Source organism: Ischnura elegans, assembly GCF_921293095.1.
Source record: "Ischnura elegans chromosome 13 unlocalized genomic scaffold, ioIscEleg1.1 SUPER_13_unloc_1, whole genome shotgun sequence".
NCBI lineage: Eukaryota > Metazoa > Arthropoda > Insecta > Odonata > Coenagrionidae > Ischnura > Ischnura elegans.
Window position 1 is genome coordinate 10,114,962 of NW_025791657.1, and position 23,941 is coordinate 10,138,902.

Here is a 23,941-nt window from a genome sequence, read left to right on the forward strand (position 1 = left end):
TTTTGTGATCTTTGTCACTGAGGAGATAATGTCTTCGACGATAGACCTGATTTAAATAGTGAATGAGATATTGAAGTGAAAACATGTGTCGCACCAGCGACTAGATATTCCAGATATTCACGGAATCTTCAGGAATTAATTGCAGACTTTGCAGGAAGAATTATGATTATTAATACAACATATTCACTTCGAATGTAGCATGCAATATAACTGTGAAGGATGCCATACGTGATTTAGTCGGCTTGCATGCGAGTGGCGCATTAAATGCTATCAATTTTCTTTACATTGGTGCTTACTTCGTTTTGTTTTTTTCCAATATAATTACGACTTCTGTTGACGTGTAATTTGTTTATTAATATCTCAGATTGCTGTGGGAGATGGCCTGCCCACTACCATGTGCCCAATGTGTTTGAAGAAACTTACGGAATTCAATGTCTTCAAAAAGATTTGTTAAGAATCAGACGCAGTTCTTAGAAAAAGTTTGCAGAGTAATTGTTGCAGGGTGAGTACTTTTCCTTTTTTCTTATTTGATGACTGGCGTAGTATAGGTATGGCCGAGTTAAAGGTGACACTCTTCGGTTTTTGTCGACAATAGTAGGAATCTGAAGTATAAATTTTGCGGACGGAAATAGTTATGGTATAAAGTTGTGAGGATTAACACTGTTGTAATCGATTAATCTCTTGGTGACACAATTGGAGAAATATAATGTTGTAGAACTACCGGTGGCCATTAATGCGAATATTAACTAAAAAAGCACTTCGATTAACGGTCAAAAGATAATTTAGCATACATTTTGTTAATCTACAATAAAAGGGTACATGAAAGGCCCTCGTCCATGGTACACGGAAAAGTGCAATAAGTCCAACATCCCATAAACGGTTTTTCCGAATCGGTGAGCCCTTGGCAAGAAGCTAGCTATGTTGCAGTGGGTTTTTCAGCGGCAAAGGCTGAAGACATTTAGTCTTCTGGTAAAACTTAGTGTTTACTAGTCAATGATATTCAGGAAAGTATGGGATTCAAATTCACCATTTATCAACTTTAAAAAAATTCTTTTTCTGTGACCTCTCCTTTAGCTTTAACTATGACCTCATCAGGCTAAGATTATGTGTGACTAAAAACATCGAAGCGACATTTCGGAAATTGATTTTTTATTTTCAAGGCATCTTCGATGAATAGATGGTGAGTACAATGAAGGTGTAGCGATTTACTACGCTGAATAATACCTTTGTACGCTAAATAACACACTTGTGTCGTTTCTGTTATGAAGTGAATGTTCTTACATCGAAGTACAGATTCAACTGACTGAATCATTGTTGGCCGAGATCACTTGTTTATACAGTAACGGCGAACGCCGCGCTGGAAGTTCCTGGAACGTTCCCGATTTTCTGTTCTGCGTTTTGTGGCGGATATTGTGCCACAATGGCAAGATTGGAAATGTATTAGAAATTAATTTTAGTGCGTAAAAATTACCCTAGAAAACATCTTCATGAAAAATGTAAAATAAGAAAAAATTAGGAATTTGGATGTGATATATCCTTTCTGTAGCTTTTCAGTTTATTTGTATATACTTTTTTCAATATTTAAATATAATTTTAATATTAGCATCAATTTTGCTTAGTTAGATCACAAAATACATGGCTAAAATCATTCCTGATAGTGCCTTTTTTGAAATTGTTTGTGTTTGTAAAACTGTTTCTTTAAATAATCTTATAGATAAACACTCTTTTGTTTAAAAAAATGCATTATACAATTTTCTATGAATATTGTGATTAACAAGTTAAAATTATTAATTATATTGAAATATATTGTGGTTTAAGTTTAAACATGACCTTATTACAAATAAGTTACCTGTACCTTTATTGTTACCATTCTTGAGGAATACATTTTTTAAGTACTGAGTGCGTATCCTACATAACATCCTTCAAAATCTTGGCTAAGGATATATTATGCTGAAGGTTACCCAAGAATTACTCGGGGTCAGATTCTTCAACTCCATCTTGGCTGACGTTTCTATGTACCAGATGCCCTGATGACGATGGGCAACTTGAACATCGAAACTTCGGCTGATTGCGAGATGGAGTTGGAGGACCTGACCCAGTGGAATTCTTGATTGATCTTCCACAATTATGTATGCCTGGCTAACCTGTGATAATTCTTAATATTATATGCATGCCTGGCAAGGTTATTGCATTCTTAATTTTTTTGGGGCTACCTTCTCAAATTAGGTGTAATAATGCTTGTTCAGAGTATTTAAATTCCTAAAAGCTATTATTAGGTCTATTTTCTTAAAACCTTTTTTAATAACATTTTGGGTAGTAATTGCTTGAAATTTATTGCGTAATTGCATGACTGATGTTAAACGAGATTCCATGGGAGATGGCGTGATCAGCAACAGCACTAGTTTTTTTACCTAAAATAATTGAGGGTTACGGTTGATTGATTCTCTCTTTTATAAACTCTTACCAGCTGCATTGAAGACATTATGCATTGCATAACAGTACCAGTAGGTATTCAATTGAGCCATTGGTTTTAAAATTAGCAGATATTTGCATCGTTTAAACACCTTCAACTTTCATGGTTTTTAAAATTTGTCACTCTCAAACAGTTGGGAATACTTTTAGTTTCCTTGCATCCAAACTGTGAGTCATTAAAATGAAAAATAAGGGATCAAAAGGCACTCAAACTTGGGGAACATTTATAATCTCTTTAATATCTCTTAACAAGATAATAATGTCTCCATGGGTTTCAATTACAACATTGAGGCCATGTTTTTTTCTGTTGTGAATTTCTTTGATCTTAACATATATAATAATGTTTATTTTTTCAGGGTTTGTTCGCCTACTGATATTAAAACATCAGCCATGGACATTTAATGATACCCTTCCTGGGAAATGATGTACAGCTGTAGATGTTCATATTTTACATCGCAAATAGTGGAAAATTAATCTCGAACATCATCTCATATTTCATGCAGATTATTTGTTGACTAAAAAGCAGAGAGTTCTGTTGGATTCATCTGTAGTGACTTTATAAATTGTATTAGGATATCATGAGATATAAATCATCATTACACACCAAAACTGTTAATGTGGTGGTGCGTCTGGGAAGACTTCCTGAATGGATCAGTGAACAAAAAACAGTGAAAGTGTTGATAAAATCTCAGGAATATGTAATTACCTCTCTACAATCTTCTCTACCATGGAAGGAGTATCGAATTATGAACAGCTTTTGTGGGAAAAACTTGTTGCCATCACAAAACCAAGATTTGGTGAATGGTCAGAGGTTAACTCACTCTACTGGTGGGAACGTGACAGTGAATTTCATGGGCAAGTTACCTGATGACATAAATTATTGTTGTAAAATAATAGGGGCTTGCATTAACCCTTTCCTTGGATTCGATTTGTGTCATCATGCAATCTATTTACTGAAAAATGAGGCCTTCCAGTGTCTTACAAAAGTACAGGAGAACATGGATTTTGTGCTTAGTATGGCTATCACTGAAGCTCAGTGTTCTGATGTAGAGTGCAAAGAATGTTCATTACCATTGGATGCACCGTGGCTAGCAGCATCGAATTCTGGAGGCAGCCTGGTAAGTTGTTGAGAGCACCAGGGAAAAGGTGGGAGTGAAGTTAAGTGGAATACATGTGGTCAATTTATTAAAGAGTGAGGAGACGTAATTTTGTTCTGGTAATGGTCCAATGAGTAGTAGGAAAGCAGAATTTGGTGAAGACTTTTGTGGTCTGGGATGCATGGTTTGCAGATAGATAGCTAAGAGGAAGTGTGTGCATTGTAGCCATGCTGATTGCATGTTTTCAAAGCCTTCTTTAACATGTTCTAATTTTACCTTAAGAGACCTCATTTTGTTGATTCATTTTAGTGCTGAGAGGTCATCTGAGGGAGAAGGGATCATTTTAATGGCAGTCAATAGTGCATAGTGTTGGGGAAATATTAAGATTCTTTTTAGCTAACCTATTAAGTGTTTGGGGAAAGTGTGTTGTCCTCCAATATACAATAAGTTACCTAGTCAGTGGGAAGAGCTGGTTCGCATAAATGATGTTCAATATTTTTTCCCAATGTTGAAATTTCCTTCGCTGCTTGCTAATTTATTGAAGAAGCTCAGGTATTCAGCCCAAATAATTCTCCTCTGCTTCATTTCTCTCTTTTCCAGCAGTTATTTGGGGAGAATTCTTAAATAAACCAAATAATAAAATGTTAGCTGAAGAATACACCTTAATAACCATACCTCTCTATGCGTACTATTGTCATCCTGAAATATCCTCACCACTTTCTCATGACAATGTTTTCCAGGTCTTTTCTTCTTAAATTTAGATCAATTGGAGTGGCTAAGCAATGCATGCTTGGCCCTTCAATCTCACTGAATCTTTTCTAGTATTAGAGGTAAAATTTCAATAATCCTGTTTCATTACAACTAGGTGTTCCCCTAATTTGTTGGCTTTGAAGGAGGTGAGTTGTTCATCTCATTGTTACTTTCACTGCAGGGTATCAAAGAAGAAGAGGCAGCCGACGACAATTTAGGGTCTTCTGCTGAGAGATACAACTGCTTGCAATTTGTCAATGAAGGCACGTCACAGCTCCCATGTGCAGTCCAAACTACTGATGTATACATTCCTGTGTCAGACTGCCAAGAAACGAGACCAGATGCTTTGGTAAGTTTTATTCTCATCTACTGTAACACTTGAGTTCGACGGCCTTGAGTTGGGTAAATTTCTCATATGTAGTATGAAAATGGGTGTGCGTGGCGTGAATAGGTACAACTCTCAATTCTATTACTTTCAGTTGTGCGATGCAACACGTCAATGTCACTCAAATAGCCAAATCACGATTATCTATTTACACATGCAGGGTTTTTGTTGTAGAACAGTATTAATCTAATGGCAGAGATTTTGCTTATCCCATGTAGTAGGCCTGAAGTGAGGTGGCTCAATTCTGCTTGCAAGCTAATAAATATTCTTATGTATAGCACTGAACGGTCTTAAGGCTGTTCCCTGTTAGTTCAATCTTCCTGCTTCACCTTGATTAAGAATCTTGCCTAAACTCTCATGTGACCTCTGTATAGGCTTTGGAAAAGCAAAGTAGAACACAGTTCTATCTATACCTGTAGCTATGAAGTAATTACTTCTGAAAATTTCGATCATGACTTTAATTTAGCTTATCTTCAAACTGAAATATCATGAATTCTCTGGAGAAGGTCTATTTTAAACTGTCTCCAGTCCACTTTCCAGCCAATAAATATTCTTCCCAATAACACGACTCTCTCAAGATTGATCTGTAGTTGGTCATCTTCCTGCTTTTCCTCAACTATTGGCAAAAACTGTCATGGAACTTCTTTTAAAGCAGGAAAAAGATAAGAAGAACTCAATTTATTATATTTATGAAGTGATGTGTGCTAAACATGTTATGATCACTTGGATTTTGAATAACTTTTCTGTAACAACTGTATTGATGGCTATGGATGTGAAATAGCCCCCAGAAAAGCTAGCCAATGGCACAAAAAATTTTAATCATACTGCTTGAACAAGACCTTTTTTATGTGTGGGGTGCCTGTATTTGGTACACAATATAATTTGAAGGTATTTTTTTCATGGGTATCTCCTCATTTGCTCAAAAATGAAAAAAATAACATATGAGTACATGTGTGTAAATTTTTCATTTACCATCAGTGTAGATGATAGTTTCTTGGTAGATTGTTTGAAATTCCATCCATCAGCAGCTTCAAAAATGTGCACGGATAATTCATGGTTTCCTGTCCTTAGCAAATAATTAGAATGAATCGATCTTATTCACTTATTGCCATGCTGCACACATGTTGAAAACCCTTTATAATGCCACCATAATGATAACATAAATCAAGGTTTTACAGGATGGAATGGGGCCTTTCTTTTTTGCTGTCCCATTGACTATCTACAGAAAATTTTAGGTTTTCTCTTCCTCATTGGAAAATATTTCCTTCCTGTAAAAACAGCTAATTATGGTTTTGCTAGTAGTGGCCCTCATTGCCCTAAGGACACGGTTGTTTTCATATCCCGTCCCATCCATCTCTATCCTCTCCCTGGAGGCCTACATTGAATGTGTTAAAGAGGGTCTTAGTACTATTATTTTGCCTTTATTTAGTAACACCTAGCATTCTGTTCTAGTTTCACGTGAAAAAGGAGAACGAGGACCCTCTCAGTGAAGGGAATTATCCTGTGATGTACACTCCAAATACCCTGGAAATTTCAAGAGATGTAACAGATCCATTGGCAACTGATAAATTGGTGAGTGAACTCTTGCATGGTTCAGTGCAGTTGTGCTATCATATAAATTCATTCCATGGTTGAATATTCCCAATGCCACTCAGCAGGAAAACAACATTTTCCCTAAGTTGATGACAGTTGAATCATAGAGTACAGAGGTATCATTTGTGACTGCATCCTTCAAAACAAACTGTGCATCGTAATGAAAAGAATAGGTGTGTACTGCCACTCAACTTTGCTCATTGCTGGCGCGATCCAATGAATGCCACATTCACTCCAAGATAATTTGGACAGAAGTGCTGCGGAGCAACACGCAGTTTTTGCACGCAGTTTCACTGCAAGAATTTATTTTCAGACGGGTCAAGAGCAAAGTCAAAATGTAGGATAAATGAGGGGAGCTTAACATATAAAGAGATGGTTTTGATTGCAAATTTAGGCAATAATTATCACTGAATATTAATGATTATGGTCGAATATCTTTAAAATGAGATTTTTCCAATATTCTGGTTCCATAAAGTTAAGGCTGAATTTGTCACACCTACCCCACCTACCATGAATGTTGATGAAACTCATTACCCTGAACAGTAAAAAGTATTTTATTGCTTTAAAAAATGTTGAAGTTGGCACATTTTTCTGGTTTTCAAACAATTGGAGCATATATATTTCCCAACCAATTGAAGTTTCAACTTCTTTAATAATATTTCCTGAAAGTAACAACAAATTGATCTCTTACAAGATTCTTCCAACATGATAGTGTAACTATTGCAAAAATTATAAACAAGTGAAAACTGACAGTTTTCCCTGGGATCAAAAAATAGGCCATTTTTATAATTTTACTAAATGGCCATTGTGAAATAACGACTTAGATTGATGAAAATGAGTATTATTTTTATTTGCCAAAGTTGATGGCAATAAAATGAAGTATAAGCCAAAATGCACTAAAAGTCTAACTAAATTCTCTGATATTGAATATATTTGTTTTCTGTAAATATGTTTTAATGCATGGGTACTGAAATCATATGCCAGATACTCCCTCGAGCAGCTCTCAAAAGAAAAGAATATGATCTCCATGCAGTCAAAAAGTAATACATGCATCTAAATTTTTTTCCACTCTAAGCACCAAATTCAAATACTCGTGACCGTTCTGAGCTGATTCCAAAGTACCGACACTGTGTGATTGGTTCTCGATATCAGTTCCACAGGGCGAGAACCAGGTACCAGAACTGACCTATCTCTAATTAATAACTTCCACCACATCATCATCAGCTGGTTTTCTGTCTTTCATTGGCAGGTATCCCAAACACCAAAGAGGTCTCCTCCTCATTCCATCCGTTTTGGTTCCCCTTTCGCTTCATCCTAATCTCACCTTGTCCATCATCTTCGGTCCCATTCTTCCTCTTCTCTTTTCCCCCATCACTCTTACCTAACTGCTGTATTTAAAATCCCCATCCCTCTTAAAACATGCCTGATGCAAATCTTATTCCACCACATAGTGCCACATAATTCTAAGATTGGTTTGACGAAGCTCTGCTATTAGTTGTTCTTGTATCACCAAGCCTTTAAACACTAACATAATTCTTCTACTTTACGTCCTTCCACACCTTTCTGTACTATGGCTTTCCAGAAAATAACATGTTTAGACATAGCACATCAGTTGGTGGGCCTAGTGCCACTTTCTTTGCATACAAGTGCTCCTACACTCCATATGCGACCAGCCGTGGTATCCAGTCAGTTGTGAATTGAGAGTTGTGAAAAGGTTTTTGTCAGCAAAAATCACTAACCAAAACGGTGAATTCCTTTATCAAAGAAAGCAGCAGGCATTGGTTGCGATTTTTTACCCACCGTTAGTGCATTCATAGTGTACAAATTGTTTGATTTTAGAAATCCCAGCTTAGATCAATGTTAATGATCAATTTTAACCTCATATGAAAAAGGCCAGATTGGCACCCATGCAATGCCACTCCACGTAACGTCACAGGGACCTAGATGCTATGCGAGTGTCAGAAGTTTTACATCGTCTGAGATTAGCAATGCATGCATGAGGCACAGAGCTCAGGGAAACATCTCTTAATAATCACCTAATAAAATTGCCTATCGTCAGAAAGTATCCTCCTTTGATAGGGTATTAACTCATTAAATCCCAAGCATGTTAACAACTTAAAAATTCCAAATATTTTGATGAATAAGCAATAAAACAGACTCAAATAAGGCAAATTATCCATTAATATATTTTTATTGTTTTTAGTTTGCCATTAGTGAAATGTTGCGCATATGCAACATTGGGATTTCCCGTGTCAAATGATATGTGTTACACTTTTTTCAGAACTCTGTTATTTTTGCAAATAATTCTTTTTTATTATAACCAAAATATATAATTAATCTAATATATTTCTTAAATTTTGTATTGTTCTTGAAATTAAGAAGAGCAATCAGTATGTTGATGAACATTGCACTTTTGGTAATCACTTAGGGCCCCCGCGCACTGGCAACTTTTACAAAGCAACTATTTAGTTGCTCTGTGGATTTTCTAATAACACTCACAAAATTGACTGTGGCCTTGCGCACGGGCAACTTTTTAGTTGCCGCAACTGCCGTGTGTTCAATACGGACTTCGTCAAAGCAACTAAATAGTTGCTTTGTAAAAGTTGCCAGTGCACGGGGGCCCTTATCTTCTGGCTGCTAGGAACTCGGCATCTTCGTCGTTAATTTTTTCGTCGCGATCAATAAGTCTTTCCTTACTGCATTTCGCAAATTATTTAACCTATTATGTCCTATATTATGGCAATTTTAGTGACTATGAGGGTAGTTGTACAAATCGAAACTTGAAGCTTGTAGGTGGTGGAAGTCTCCATGTTATCAGTTAGAGACTCTTTGTGGCTTCCACTAAGTATTTGTAAAAGTTAAACTATTTGACCAGTTTCGGCTATTACGCCATTATAAAGTACAGAAAATATAAAGCAACCGATGATTTAATATAAATTTTTACTTCGCGGAAGTAACTAAGTGTCTGCTATTGATAAAGTGTAATTGCTCATTTTCTTTTTTCTTGGGGTAACATAACACTATTTCTTAACAAAAATATGTGTAACTGATGGTTAATCCAATCACAACTTCAAATTTACAAATGTATCTTATGTACGAAAATGTGGTAATACATTAGGTAACATATCATGCCAACTCAAAGAATAATGCATTCGTTTACCGATCATATAATCAAAAGATCCTTACTTTCACTTGGACAGTTCCTTTTGAGTGCGGAGAGGGCACCTTATGACTGTTTTCCCTCGCATTACAAGTCATAATTGTGAAAAATCCCATTTGAGACACAAAAGACTGCCATTTGGAGCCTTACCAGCTCATTATTGTCAGTGGCCAGTGGGCATGAATTTCTCAGAAAATACTGCGATGATGTGATCCCTCCTGACTCTGCGTTCTCTTTGCTCACTCGCCAACCCCTGCTGTGCACGGAGACTCACTGGTGCCGGGATATCTCCGCCCAGCCTAGCTATGCTTTTTTTCCCTCCCACTGCCTTCTTTTTATATCCTTATCAACAACACCACGTAATATACGACTTTAGAATCTATTTACTAACCCTCACATACTCACTTGCTCTTAGCATACCTGTCAACTGTGATAAAAAGATCGTTCTTACCTTAGGATGCCAGCATATCTTGGAATTGCAGACACTTACAGAAATCATTATATTTTCTGGGTAACTCTATAGCAACGTTTTTATGCTTCTTTTATGTTAAGGTCACAGTAAAATCCCACTATAGCATAAGTAAACGCTGATTTAATCTTGCTCGATACTTGAAGTTAAAAATATCAAACAGTCACAAATTTGTGTAAACCCACCACCTGCCAAACATCCTATTAAATACCCTTCAACACTTATGTAGATGTATATTTAGGACTAAAATACTGTACAATTGCCTGAAACTAAAGTGTCACCATAAAAATGTAACATTTTCTTGATAACTTTTTCATTTTTTCAGTCCAAAAAGCAAAACTCTAAAATACACCTGCCATGGCACACCATTTCCCTGGATTACTGAGGTCCTCCCAATGTTGCGTGAAGGCAAAACTTCCTTTATTCTTTAATAATTTGAAAACCACTTACAAGGAGACTTTGCCTAACTGATGTCAAGGAAGAAGATGAAACCTTTTTTATTTGAAAGTAGACACTTAGATAGGAGTACTGTTGAAGGGTTTTGTCCAAATACGCCCGGGTTTGAGAGTAAAAAGCATTAAAAAATATGGTTACCTAGAATTTAATATTAAATTTTTCGCCAATTGTTCAAGGTCTATTTGGCTGAGTGGTAGAGAGTCGAGTTTCTGTTATAAAATGCCAGGGTTCGAGACTCGGAGTGAGAGAATTTTTTCCACACCGTCACCTCCTACATTTTTTGTAATCTGTTCCATCATCTTCAGATTTGTTCATTTCAAACGTTTTACATTTTTTTACTTCACTTCTTTTTAAGAATACACCCTAAACTGACATTTATGTCGCAAGCTAATCCTTGCCTCAAATTAGTCTTTCCGTTGCCAAGGTTCATCCAAGCAGGAATCATAAAACTGTGGTGCTTGTAAAATTGTCGATACATGTGAATTTTTAATTACCTGGAATATACTACTCGGCCTACTCAAAATTGGCTTCTTTTGCTTTTTCCCGCGGCACGATTATGTTCAGTTTTCTTTTGCTTTCATTAGACCTTATGCCCGCGAGAAATTGCTGTCGCATGAAGAACCATGAATTGGAGGAAATACGTCCATTATTTAAGGCACAAAAATATAGAGTTGAATGATACTGAAATTGGCACTGCCTTCTCCAATTTTCCATTATTTATTAATTATTATTTCGCCAATTTAAAGGAATTTGCATGGTAATTGTCATAAAAACAAGTAAATCTCACAATTGAGAATCACCATGCTCATTCTATAAAACTGTTACCTGAGCATTCGCACTTGCGTTTCTTCAAGTCTTCAGAACATTTTTTGAACTTGAAATACAACCCAATCGTAAGTTTTCCAGATTTAGAATACACAACAGAAACATTTAAAAATTCACTCTCCTGTTTCTTCTAACACTCGCGGAGCAAAATCACCTCCAGGTTTTGACATGCACAATAAAAACTTTAGGAAGCAGCTCTCCTAAGGCGGTAGTATCATACTGCGCTGTATATGAGTGTGATACTTCGACCACATTCCCAAGAGCCACCTGAACAATATTCTCTTCTTTCTTGGGGAGCGTTCTCTTTATATCCACCTCTACGGACACCCGGTATGATCTGTATTAATAACAATATCTATTATATTTGGAGATTGAGCCTTATGTTTGCTTCTGATACGTCATTGCTGATTGCAATACTTCAGCACACGCCAGCTCGCTCGTTGACATATATTTTGTTACTTTAGATCCCGCGATCTTCTTAGGTGTCTCTTCTTGAAAGATGCAACCCATGAAGTACTGGTAGAAAATTCAAATCCTGGATATATATGCGGTAATCACGCTGAAATAGCATATTCTTGAAACGTCCGGGTCATCACCGGCTCATTCCTGTTCCTGTCTTCCACAAAGTGATCATATACCCATCTGTTGATCATTTCAAGTTTGTCGAGTTTTGTTCCCCCTGATTTTTATTTTTCTCCCGTATGGAGCCTGGGAAACTCTCCGAAGACAGTATGTTTAAAATATTTTGCTTTGGAAATGAGTTCCCTGCACTTCGGTGCCAGCACCAGCTTTATGATTCCTGCTTGGATGAACTTTGGCAACGGAAAGAATAATTTGAAGCAAGGATTAGCTTGCGACATAAATGTCAGTTTTGGGCGTATTCTCAAAAATAAGTGAAGTAAAAAAATGTAAAACTTTTGAAATGAACATATCTGAAGATGATGGAATAGATCACAAAAAATGTAGGAGGTGGCAGTGTGGAAAAAGTTCACTCGCTCTGAGTCTCGAACCCTGGCTTTTCATAACAGAAACTCGACTCTCTACCACTCGGCCAAATAGACCTTGAGCAAGTGGCGAAAAATTTAATATTATATTCTAGGTAACCATATTTTTAAATGCTTTTTTCTCTCAAACCAGGGCGTATTTGGACAAAACCCTTCAACAGTATTCCTATCTGAGTGTCTACTTTCCAATAAAAAAGGTTTCATCTTATTTCTTGACACCAGTTAGGCAAAGTCTCCTTGTTAGTCAAATTCACCCAATTTGTTGTAATGGCCTTGAGTACAAATTCATCATTATATTTGCAGAAAGATAAAATCATCAAGAGCATCAGAATTTACATAATATGTTAACTTAGAAGATATTGTAAAATAATGACTTACATATAAATGAAAAGGTCAATGTAAAAACAAAAGTTATAAACTTTCTTCCGTAGAAAAATTTATAACATTTTAGGAAGCATTGAAGATACCTATGTTAAAAATGATAACTACTAATCAACGACAAATATGGAGAAAAAAAATCGCTAAGTCTGCATTGCATTCACGCAACATTGGGAAGAAAAGGGTTAATAAAAATTTATTTAACCCAAGTGCTACCAGCAGGCAGGGTACTCTGCTACTTGCTAGCATCCTGCATTTTAGAAGTATTCATAGTCTTGCACCAAGGTGGCCTCACACAGCTGAGACCAGAATGACGTCGCACAGGCTTTTCTCAGCATTCATACTTAGCCTTCGCGATTTCGGGTGCTTGAAAATTTTTACTTTTCATGCAGTCGCGAAAATTAAATATCGTCATTAAAAAATCTAAAAGAGTGTGATACATACTCCAGGAGTAAATAATCTTTTGATTTAGGCAATTTAAAAAATAGAAAACCACCCTTTTGTCAAAAAGCACCCCTAGCGATCTGCGCACCAAAACAATTTATGTACAGGATATCCCTCATATTTTATAAAAATTCCTATTTTTTATGTTATTTTTGATTTCAAAACTTCTATTACTATCTGGACAGTCCTTGTATGTATCTCATATGAGGCCCACATATGCCATTATTCCCTTCCACAAGGCCTTCAATGATAATTTTCACTCAATACTATACATTGTTTACCTAGCATGTTTGGAACATAATATAATCGCTTACTTCTTTATACCCCATTGAAGGAAGAGTATGCGGAGGAATTGGGTGGAGAGGAGGGGCCGTTTGAAGGGACGGAGGGTAAGGAAGAGTCCTATGATGTGCACTGCAAAGGGGGTTATGAGGAAATGATGGAAGAGGACTCTGCTGAGGAGGGGCAACTAGAGGAAGTAATGGATGTGAGAGCAGCTCCTGCAGATGGCAGTGCGGTTGCTGTTGCTTTGGTGAGTTCCAGACATAAAGTGTGAAGATATCAGTTATAAAATTAATACTACTGAGTCGGATTTTGATTTAACATCTTCGCATTTAATGTTTTTCTTCATTTAATACTTATTTTCTGTGGTCTTTGTTCATTCCATTAGAGAACAATGTACAAATTATCCTCATTTAGCATTTCCGCATTGCACATTAATTACCGTAAAAATGTTTACCCGGTAAACAATCGGCCGTGTTGTTGTTTAAATGAATAAATTAAAATTAACAATGGTAGTGAGGGACACAGAAAGAAAAATAAGGGAATCGTGTATGGAGAGGAGGAAGAGATAGACGTGTTATAAAAGGATTGGGAGAAAAGCAAGCATAATGTTGAATTGAGAGACTGGAGGAAGAGATACGGCAGAACTCAAGATCCCCACTGGTGCAGTTCATGGCAGTGGCTCAGAGAGTGATAGTACAAAAGGGATTATAATAGTCATGGCAGGTGGATGTGTATTTTTTGCTCCCGAGTTTTAAATTATAAAAGTTGTATATAAAGTGTAATTAAATTATTTGTTAAGTTAGACAAAAGAAATTAAACATAACGTTACAAGCTCTAGTCTATTGAAAAAAGGAATCATATATCATGAAAAAGTATAATATTTACCCAAAAAATTCAGTACAATCGATAGGATGACTGTGTCTGACTCTGTGACACAGATCCTATTTTCAAGTTACATATATATTATATACCATTACATACAGTCATGTATGTTTTACCAATTCAGGAAGTACCTCACTCAAAAATTTTATTACAACATATTTAAATTCTAATACTATTTACAACACACGATACTAAAATATACGATACCATTTATGCCTTATTATGAAAGGGAGAAAAGCACTTGGGACAGAGTGGAGGAGAATCCTAACAGCCAGTGTAGATGTCTGCTGTCTTTTTCCTACGTCCAAGAGTGCTTGCACCGCAATAGTGCAATACTTGCACCGTCGATACTTCTTTCTGCCACCTTCCTCTTGGATGAGTTCAGGGAAGTGAGATTGAGATATTGATAGTAAAAGCGGTTTGGAATAACGAATGTAGGATGCAAGGGTAAAGGATCTAATAACAGGAAGACGGAATTTATGAAGGGAAATCTTTTCACTGGGTTCACGATAAATGAAAAAGCGTGCATAGCTTTCGGGAAGGAATTACTAGGAATAAATGGGGAAGTAAAATGAACCTAAAAGGGATGGATTTTTTCGAGGAAGTACTCGGTGAAAAATGAGGGCTTGAAGAATGCTACAGAATCAATCACGCATTATGTACTTCTGAAAGAAAGGCAGGTCAAACAAGATATCAATGCTCCATTAGTCGGACATATTGTTTAAAGGAATACTTCCCTTGTGAAATAAAATGCTTTTTAAGGTAAAAAAACTCTTCATACATCAATTGTTTTCAATTCCTAACCTTTCCTTTCGAAGATAATAATAAAGTTTGTCGTTGGAAGGGGGTGTAGCAGTGAGAGCTGGGTTTTCTATGAAAGTAAGATTTTGAGGGGTCACTGAACTTTGCGTCCACCACGAAAGACGTTCGGATGGAGGAGGACTGGCGGTATAGTCGGAGGGTTCAGGGAAGGAATAGAACAAAGAGAATGGGCAAGGGATTGACATAAAAGAATCGGGCATAGAAGAAGGTAAAGGAGTACCTGACTGTGGTTCATCCTCCTCTTCGCTCATTACTAACTGGGAGCAGAGAATGCCGGATTCCCACTCTCATCCAGGAGCTCCCGCATTTCCGCCTCCATGTACATTCACATAGAGAAGGCAGAGAGCTCGGAAGGAAATGTTTGTGTCCTTGCGGAAGTTTCCTCCCTTGATGTCGATGGCTGCAGGTCCTGAAGTGAGGTGGAAGACTGCTGATCATTGGCAGAGGCTGATGAATAGGGAATTTCACCTCTTTCTGGTGGCGTCGACTCCCAGCCAGCATGCAAAATTTTCCGTTTTACTCCTCGCTGCCGTACCATCTGCAATAAATATATTTTATATTTTTGTAAAAATTCCGATAAATAGCAGGATCAAAATAAACACTGTGAAATAGTCCAAAGCTAAAATTTAAAGGCAGCTTTACTGACGTAAACCTATTTATAGGACCTAAATATATACAATGGAGAGGCTAAGAATTGATAGCACCCATAAACCATTGATTTCGCAGCTATCGAGAGCATGAAAGCAGTTTTTTAAAGCAACTCCTTAAATCACTTCTTCGCCAAGCCGTGGGATAATTTGCAAACTGTTATTTGCAATTATATTTAGAATGTTTATGGGTGCATAACATGCATAAATCAGCAATAACTCTTATAAATAACTTACACTTTTTCCGTAAATAACTTTCTTTAATCTCGTAATATTGCCTCTTGTAGATCCCCTCACTGCTTAGGAGTTGCACTGACAAACAAAGGAAGGGTGCGAAAGTTAGAGATATGTTACGTTGCATAAGTAAATGTAATGGCAGTTTGAAATTTACATTAAATTTTAAGTAATCACAGCACTTTATGTATTAATTGAATAAAACTAATAAGCATCAGACAATAAAGGTTTGAAAAATACCAGCCTTGCATTTAAGAAAAATAAGGTAGGATTGAAAAAATATTTATATACTCGCTAAACATTATAAAAACGGAATGTAAAATTAATAAACAAAACTTAAGTAATTTATACATAGCAAATACTTATGATTCGTAAAATAGGACTCAAATAAAAATAGTCGTACTCAAGAATTAATTCAAAGAGATAAAAATAATAGCATACAATATAGGGGAAAATGAATGGAAATTTGCTTGTCTTAAGATACAAAAAAAATTCTCCCGATCCTCAAAGGAGAAGTTGCTTGAAACAGTTTTCACAATTGGACTGCTAGATCCCTGCTGAACAACTTAAGGGTGTAAAAGGTCATAGTAGAACTAAACCGAGCTATTATAGAGAGCCGGAACCCTCAGGGTACACATGATATGGTATCACCTAATCAGCACCAGGGGATAGAGCACCATGACGTGATATCACATCATGCCACACTCAAGGTGTGTTCTTTCCAGCTCTGTGGTGTTGGTTTTCCCATTTTTAGATTCATATTTGGACTGGCTATTTTACACCTACCGTTAGTGGTCCCATGGCCAAGTTGGTCTATATTGTGCGCGGTAGTTGCAATAGAGTTCTATGGGGTTTGGAATTGAAAACTATTGAACTTCTTTTATTTTTTAAAGAGGCAAACTGAGCATCAACATAATCTAAGGGGGCTCAACTTTCCGAAACCATCCTTCACCGCAGGGTGTGCCTCCCAGAATTCGCTATCCTACTGTCCACATCATATTGTTTCCTTCCCACTCTACCCTGTTAATATGCCCCACACAAGTGGCCAAATGTTGGCCCATCCTTTGGTAAGAAAGAAAGAAGTGCTGCCTCAGATTTTAAGGGTTCACTCCTTGCTAGATGCTGGGTCATGCTAGAGGGATGAATATCTCTTGGTTCCCTCTTGCTCAGGCTGGTAGCGAAATTCAAGAACCCGCAGCTGAAGGGTTAACTAAAAGTAGCCTCTGAGGTAATCTGCATTATGAAAGTTTAAAGATCTACTAGCTTAGGAGTGTAATGCAGAAAATAAATAAAAAATCCAAAACCTGTTCTCTAGGGAAAGCAATTAAATCAATGATGTGAGCAGTTCCAGTGTAATTCGTACACCTAGTGCACAAGCATAGAAAAGACTTATCCGAAAGTCAGTCTACAAAATATGACATCAACTTTGCCGTAGCTAATTGCCGTAGCATTAAAAACAAGAGCGCAAAAATTGAGCATGAATTTCAGGATCCAGACGTGGTAATAGGAACAGGGAGTTGGGTAATAGAGGATATATGAGCAACAATTAAGCTTTTTCTCCTGGACATAAAACTTTAGGATGCAATAGGACTGGTGGCAGAGTTATTATAACAGTGTAATCACTTTTTCTCAATGCCACCCATGAAATAACCAGCAATTAAATAATTAGAGAGAGTGTGATGTACAATCAAACAACAAAACAGAAGGGAAACAGTCTATTCCAATACCGAATCAGTTCTCAAATAATGTTTTGATAATTAAGTAGTTGACAGTTCTAAGAAAGGAAATAAAACATTAGGCCTTTTAGCAGTAAGCCATCTTAAATAGGTGAAGCAAATCAATATTATTGAAGGTTTAAGTGATCACGGAAAAATTTTTGCAACCTGTTTGCTCTTTTTATAGACCTCCAAACTCCGTAGTTGATTATTTATCAATAATAAAATATAATATCTGCCTTGACTTTAAGAGACAACAAAGATGTATTAATGATTAAGGAAAATTGTAATCTCCCAACTCTAAATTGGGATTCATGCACTGCAATTGGAATTAATAGAAAAGGGAAATTAGTGCAATTCTACTTAACAAGCAAGAAATTCATTCACTTACACAAGTCATTGACATGTCTATGAGAGGAAGTACAACATTATACCTTTAAGCAGTAGGCCATCATAGGTTGATAAAACAAATAATTACATTGATGGTTTAAGTGATGACAGTAATTTTTGAAACCTTAAAAATTGGAGTAGAACCATTTGTAAAACCAAAAAGGAACATTAATTTATTTGATGAATGCCACTGCATTTAACTTGTCAAGGTGCTTAATTAATTGTACACGGAATTTGTAGCTAAAGCTGGAAATATAAACATTGACGTTCCATGGAGATACTCTAAGAAATTCCTCACCAACTAATTAACTACTATATTCTGTAAAAACTGAAATTTCATTCTAAAAAAATTCACTGGTAGAACAACTGTTAGGAGGAGAAACATGGGCAATTGTGCTACCTACCTAAAAGGCCCTTTTTATTTTTTATGGAATAACTAGACAAAATTTGTTCATTATATAGATAATTGACCTGTGGCACAACATTGCATGCTGAGGTTGTTCACTTCCTCATGCATGGGCAGTGGATAGTTTCAATATAAAAGTGGCAGATAAAGGGAAGTATCTGGCCTTATGATAACCTCAAACCTATCGTGTGGAATATGTGTAAGAAATATTGGTGGCAGATTCCTGAAGAAGTTAGAATTACACAAGCATACTGTGAGAATATTTTCGGATGATAAAGTGCTTTAGTTTATATACCCTCGTTTCAAGGCTCCTAACATTATCTGCAGGTGCAATATGTTACAGGGTACTCTTCCTCCCTCATTTTAAGGGAATATTCGTGTGAACCTTGATCCGTGGAACCTCTGATTCGTTGCTTGATACTTTACCCACTATGCCACTGAGGTGATCGTATGTTAAGGCGGTCTGAATGCCCATTATGTTGGCTGTGCTTGCAGATTTCCTGACTAGAGTGAACTCCATCCAAGATGAGTCGTGGAAGAAGCACACTTCTGAGAATGCATAGCTGAATCTTCTGCACATCCTCGTAATGCTATTAATGTGATTATTTCCCAGGTTTAAGGGGCATATAGCTTTTAAAATTTCCAGTTGCTTGAGAGTATTATTTGGGCAAAATTTAGGAAGACATGTAGTTGCTGAATTTACCGCTTTCAGACACCAATGAGCTGCGTCTTAATACTTTCTGCCATTGTACTTATTGTACCTCAGAAATTTTATCATTTTTTCCATTTGATGGTATGATGTCGTAGTAATACCTATTACCTTTCTTCTGTGTCTCAATACATTTTAAAATGGTTCATGTGAGCTTGTCTCCCTAAATATGCATTATAATCTTGATTTATCGTTATTGATCTGCAGACAAAATTTGCCTGCCATGTTTCATAGGATGTAGGGCTTGTTTAGGTGCCCTAGATCATGTTGTAACCATTTAGTTAAAATTTGACCATATTTAGGGCTTGTTATGGCACATTTTGGGCGAGATCGATTTATGTTGAGGCTGATGGCGTATCAAGGCTCGGTTAGTCCTATAGTGTTGACTGAGCATATGGCCCTTATTCTAAGATAAACTTAAACAAATGGTGATAATAGTTTCATCTTTATTGATTGATAAAATTCAGCACATTTAAGTCCTCTCCTACGATCAAGTTGAAGGAGTGGCATATATCTGATGCCTTATTAAAGACCTGGATGGGGAAAGCCACCCAGTTGGGATGCAAACCTGCAACCTCTGGGTTGGAACGTGAAGACTTAACCCGCTTATTTTGTGACAGGTAAATGGAGAAGCAGTCAACACCAATGTATGCAGAACAAACTTGTCATGTCAGCCATAATATTGGAGGAGAAAATGGCACATAAAGATTTAAGTTCATATCGAATTATCTTGATAGGGGGATGCAGTTTTGCAAAATACTTTATATGTATGAATAGTACGCTGCCTTCTAGCTTACTGTTAAAAGACCTATCCCAGCAACTACAGTAACAGGTCTGCAAAAGATATCTATAAAATGCACAATTTTATGGATCATAATTTCAACTGTAACAACTGCATTAGTTTTCTTTAACTTATATTTTGTTTTGTAACTTATTTTTATCTTGGAGTAAGAGTTTCAGTCCCTCACCTAATTAAATAAAAAAAATATAAGGGAAAAATGGAATTCCAGCATTTTCGATTCAATTTTTTTCAGGAAAATGTGTCAAGCAGAATGTGCATCATTGCTAAATGTGACCTATATGGCAAAGATTTTGTCTTTATATTTTTATTAATATGTCACAACTTTTATCTCCGTAACTATGGGAATAAGTCTGAAAAAGGCATCTGTCGAATGCACACTTGGATCGATAATACCTTCCACTCTAATCATTCGATCCGCTGGATTTTACTTTTGTATGATTAAACACGTTAGCAGTAATACTATATTTGAATTTCGTATTCTTAATTTGAATATCGATAAAGTTATTAACGAATAAAGCGTATCCAACGAGATTTGTATCGATATAACTCTCACATGAATCGATCAGATGGAATGGCCAGCATTGGAAAAGTTGATTTTTTTCATAACAGTTTCACCCTGAAAATTTCATTCGTCTAGCTTGAACGGTTGCCAAGTTATTCAAGATCGTGTGCTTCACAAAATAATGGCGACAATGATTTTTCATGTGCAGGATATTTTTCGGAATTTTATCATAAATTTACCAATACAAAAAATCTGTGCTGTGACTGCACTAAATCTGCACTGTAACTGGACTAAACTCTGTGTTTAGCTCAGTCACAGTACACTTTTCTGTAATAGACTGTACTATGGCAGCTAGAATTTGAGAAGAACTGTACTGTAACAGTGCTGGATCACTGTGCTTGGACTGTGCTAGAGCTCAGACTGCACTGTGACTGGGCTGGGTAACATGACTGGAGCTGTACTATGGCTCAAACTGGACTGTGACTGGGCTGGGTAGCTGGACTGGAACTGTACTATAGCTCAAACTGGACTGTGACAGGGCTAGAAAACATTACTGGAAGTGTACTATGGCTCAAACTGCACTCTGACAGGGCTGGACTTAAACTAGTCATTGACGGGAGAAAGTATTTCCTATATTATTTCATATTACGATCAACTATCATTTCCATGAGATAATGAATGCGTAAATTATATTAAAAAAATTATTTTGACATTACCGCGGCAATGCATAGCTCCAGCTTGCTTATTATTTTGGTAAAGTATGGTCAAACGAACAACTTCCGCCGATACTCAGCCATCTTTGTTAGGCAGCATTGGTGTTGAAACCGGTTGTAACATTACTTGTGTACGTGCTCTCATCCTCTGAATTCTACGCGGTACGATGGATGCGTCGATGTAAGATCGACGCTAAGAACGTGAAGAAGTGAACGTTACTTCAATTACATCAAAATTAGCTACCTATCCGGGAATTTTTCTTGCGGGTGAAGTGATATCGTCGATTTTGCTGAAAGCCGTGTGGTTCGCGATGAATCAACTTTCCACGATTTATTCCGACGAATCGCAATCTACTCCTTGCGATGCACGAGAGAGTTGAAAAAAGACATATCTTTATTTATACTCTGCTGCTGAGGGTAAGTACTCAACTTCTCTTAAATTAAATTCAGACAAACTTAAACAGTCAAATTTTGGCGTACATTTTTATTAGATATCAGTATGTAATGTGTTTTCCTATTAATTTCAGGAAGGAAGCCAAAGAGGCAAATGAATTGAGCGGCCATGCCTTAACAAGACTTTCATTTTTATGTTTATAATCATGAGTATATTTGTATTTAATAAATGTCTTTTATTTTCATATCTTATTGTCATTTATTGTGCTCCACGGCGTTAGTACTGAAACTTCATCAACAAAAACTATCGAGGTGGGCATAATCGTGGCAACTAGACAAATAGCACTGAAGTAAATTTGGGTGGTTTTTATGTTGAGTGCCCGTTCATGTGTAGAATAGGATTTGTCAATTTTTCTCATAGAACCTAAGTGCTTCGATAGCAATATTTTTAGTACCATAAACTTTGTTCATATTAAGGAAATGGAACGTAACAAATTCAATGAGTGTCTGTTAGGAATATGGTTTGTCTTTCCTTAGACTAGTCAACATTCGAATGAGTGTAGTCGTTTTGGCCACTGTTATCTCTTTGCGGTTTTCTGATTGGATCAGGAAACCAATCTTCAAACACCTAAAAAGGGAACTATATGTCTCTGCTAATTGGCCTATCTTGATTTAATTCTGCTTCTTGTTTTCAATAAGATATACAGGGAATGCAATAGCCACATCAAGACTGTCAATTATTGATTCATGGAAAGAGTATTACAGTAAAAACTGTGCTACGGCAGCTGCACTGTGGCTGTGCTATGGCAACTGCACTATGATTGTGCTAATGCAATTGTACTGTGACTGTGCTATGACAACTCCAGTGTGACTGTGCTATGACAACTCGACTGTGCTATGACAACTCCACTGTGACTGTGCTATGGCAACTCCACTCAGACCGTGCTATAACTGTACTGTGATGTTTCAATTCATGTGCAGTCCTAGTAGAGTCACAGCCCTTTTAGCACAGTCACAGTGCAGCTTTAGTACAGCCACAACACAGATTTTTTTGTATGGGTACCAAGAGGTTTACGGGAAAATCAGGGTAAATCGTGAGAATAAGAATAATCGAGAGAAAGTTCCCTCAACGGTTTTTTCAGAAGATTCCAAATTTTCATATGGCACATGTCTCAAATCCGAAATCCAAGTTTGAAAATTCGTCATCTCAACAATGGATAATCGAAATCGTTTATTCCTCGGAATTCTTTCGACTTATGAATATTCCAAGATAGCCAAAAAAATCAAGCAAAAAATCTAGTATCTTGCGATTCAAGGAATTTGGCCTACTATTATTGCAATTTGGTAAAAAAATCCAAAGATAGGCCCGAAAGAAAAGCATAGGAAATTTAAAAAAAAATCATAAAAAATACTTTTTATTAAAATATCGCAATGACAGCCACATCAAAAAATCAGCAAAAAAATCTAGTTTTCGTCAGAGAAATTTCATTTTCCTCAGACATTCGTAAATACGCATTAAAAGGAAAAAAAGTCTTAGTCCCATAAGGCTCCCATGTTGATTAAAGTTGATATATCTCGAAAACTAATCGACTTTTCCGAGGTTTTGGAATTTTTCTCTGGATCATTTGCGGTTCCCCACCTGTGTATCAAATTTCAGCTCCCCAGCTCTTCTGAAAGTGGTCGGGAATTAGTATACATGAGTGAGTGAGTGGTTACACATGCGGTTATATACATAAGAAGAAGAAGAAGATTTTGCTGTGCTGCTGTACACCTTTAAATTATTTATCTGAGCTTTTCTCCCTTTATATGCAGTATAACGTAGATTCTTTAATTGAAATGATAAGTAGTAGACAATTCGCAGCAGTGTTCTTCAAGGTGTATGGCATGCAAGCTTTAGGAGCTGTCCAGTTGGAAAAAAAGCCGTACGTATGCTTGATTATGCAAATGTAGGGCAATATCAGTTTATGCTGGGGCTGATGATGTTCCAAGGGTGAGGTGGCCCTGCAATGTCGATGAAACAAATGGCCCTTTTTCTAAATAAATATGAACAAATAATGAGAATAGCTTCATCTTTATTGATTGAATGAATTCAGGACTTGGAAGTCCTCTCCTACAATCGAGTTGAGGACACGCAAATATTCCAAGGCCTGGATGCTTGAAGGCCACCCATTTAGGATTCGAACCCGTAACCTCTGAGTAGAAAGGTGAAGAATTCACCCACTTCTACTATGGCTAGCACGTTGAGAAGCATTCCACACCAAGTTGTGCAGGGTAAACTGGTCATGTCAGCCATTTGAAATCTTGTGCAAAAATCATTTCAGCCAGCTTGAGTGGTGTCAGGTGAAAGAGAAAGTTTTATTGTTATTATTTATAATTATTTACATTTTTATTTTGCCCCATTGATTGGC

The 23,941-nt window shown here is 36.7% G+C and overlaps 1 protein-coding gene across 1 annotated transcript; it reads left to right on the forward strand.

The window, feature by feature from the left end:
• The first annotated feature begins 456 nt into the window (after positions 1-456).
• On the forward strand, positions 457-23,692 carry LOC124172048. The gene is made up of 6 exons (XM_046551455.1): positions 457-502; positions 2,829-3,590; positions 4,501-4,668; positions 6,157-6,276; positions 13,368-13,565; positions 23,627-23,692. The coding sequence occupies exons 2-6, from the start codon at positions 3,051-3,053 to the stop codon at positions 23,690-23,692; spliced, it is 1,092 nt and encodes a 363-aa protein (XP_046407411.1). The 5' UTR covers positions 457-502; positions 2,829-3,050.
• Positions 23,693-23,941: the final 249 nt, after the last annotated feature.

Excerpts from the sequence above, each read along its gene's own strand:
- LOC124172048 (XM_046551455.1), top strand. The coding sequence starts at position 3,051 with ATGAGATATAAATCATCATTACACACCAAAACTGTTAATGTGGTGGTG. Across the intron at positions 3,591-4,500 it reads CGAATTCTGGAGGCAGCCTG|GGTATCAAAGAAGAAGAGGC; the intron begins GTAAGTTGTTGA and ends CTTTCACTGCAG. Across the intron at positions 6,277-13,367 it reads CATTGGCAACTGATAAATTG|GAAGAGTATGCGGAGGAATT; the intron begins GTGAGTGAACTC and ends ACCCCATTGAAG.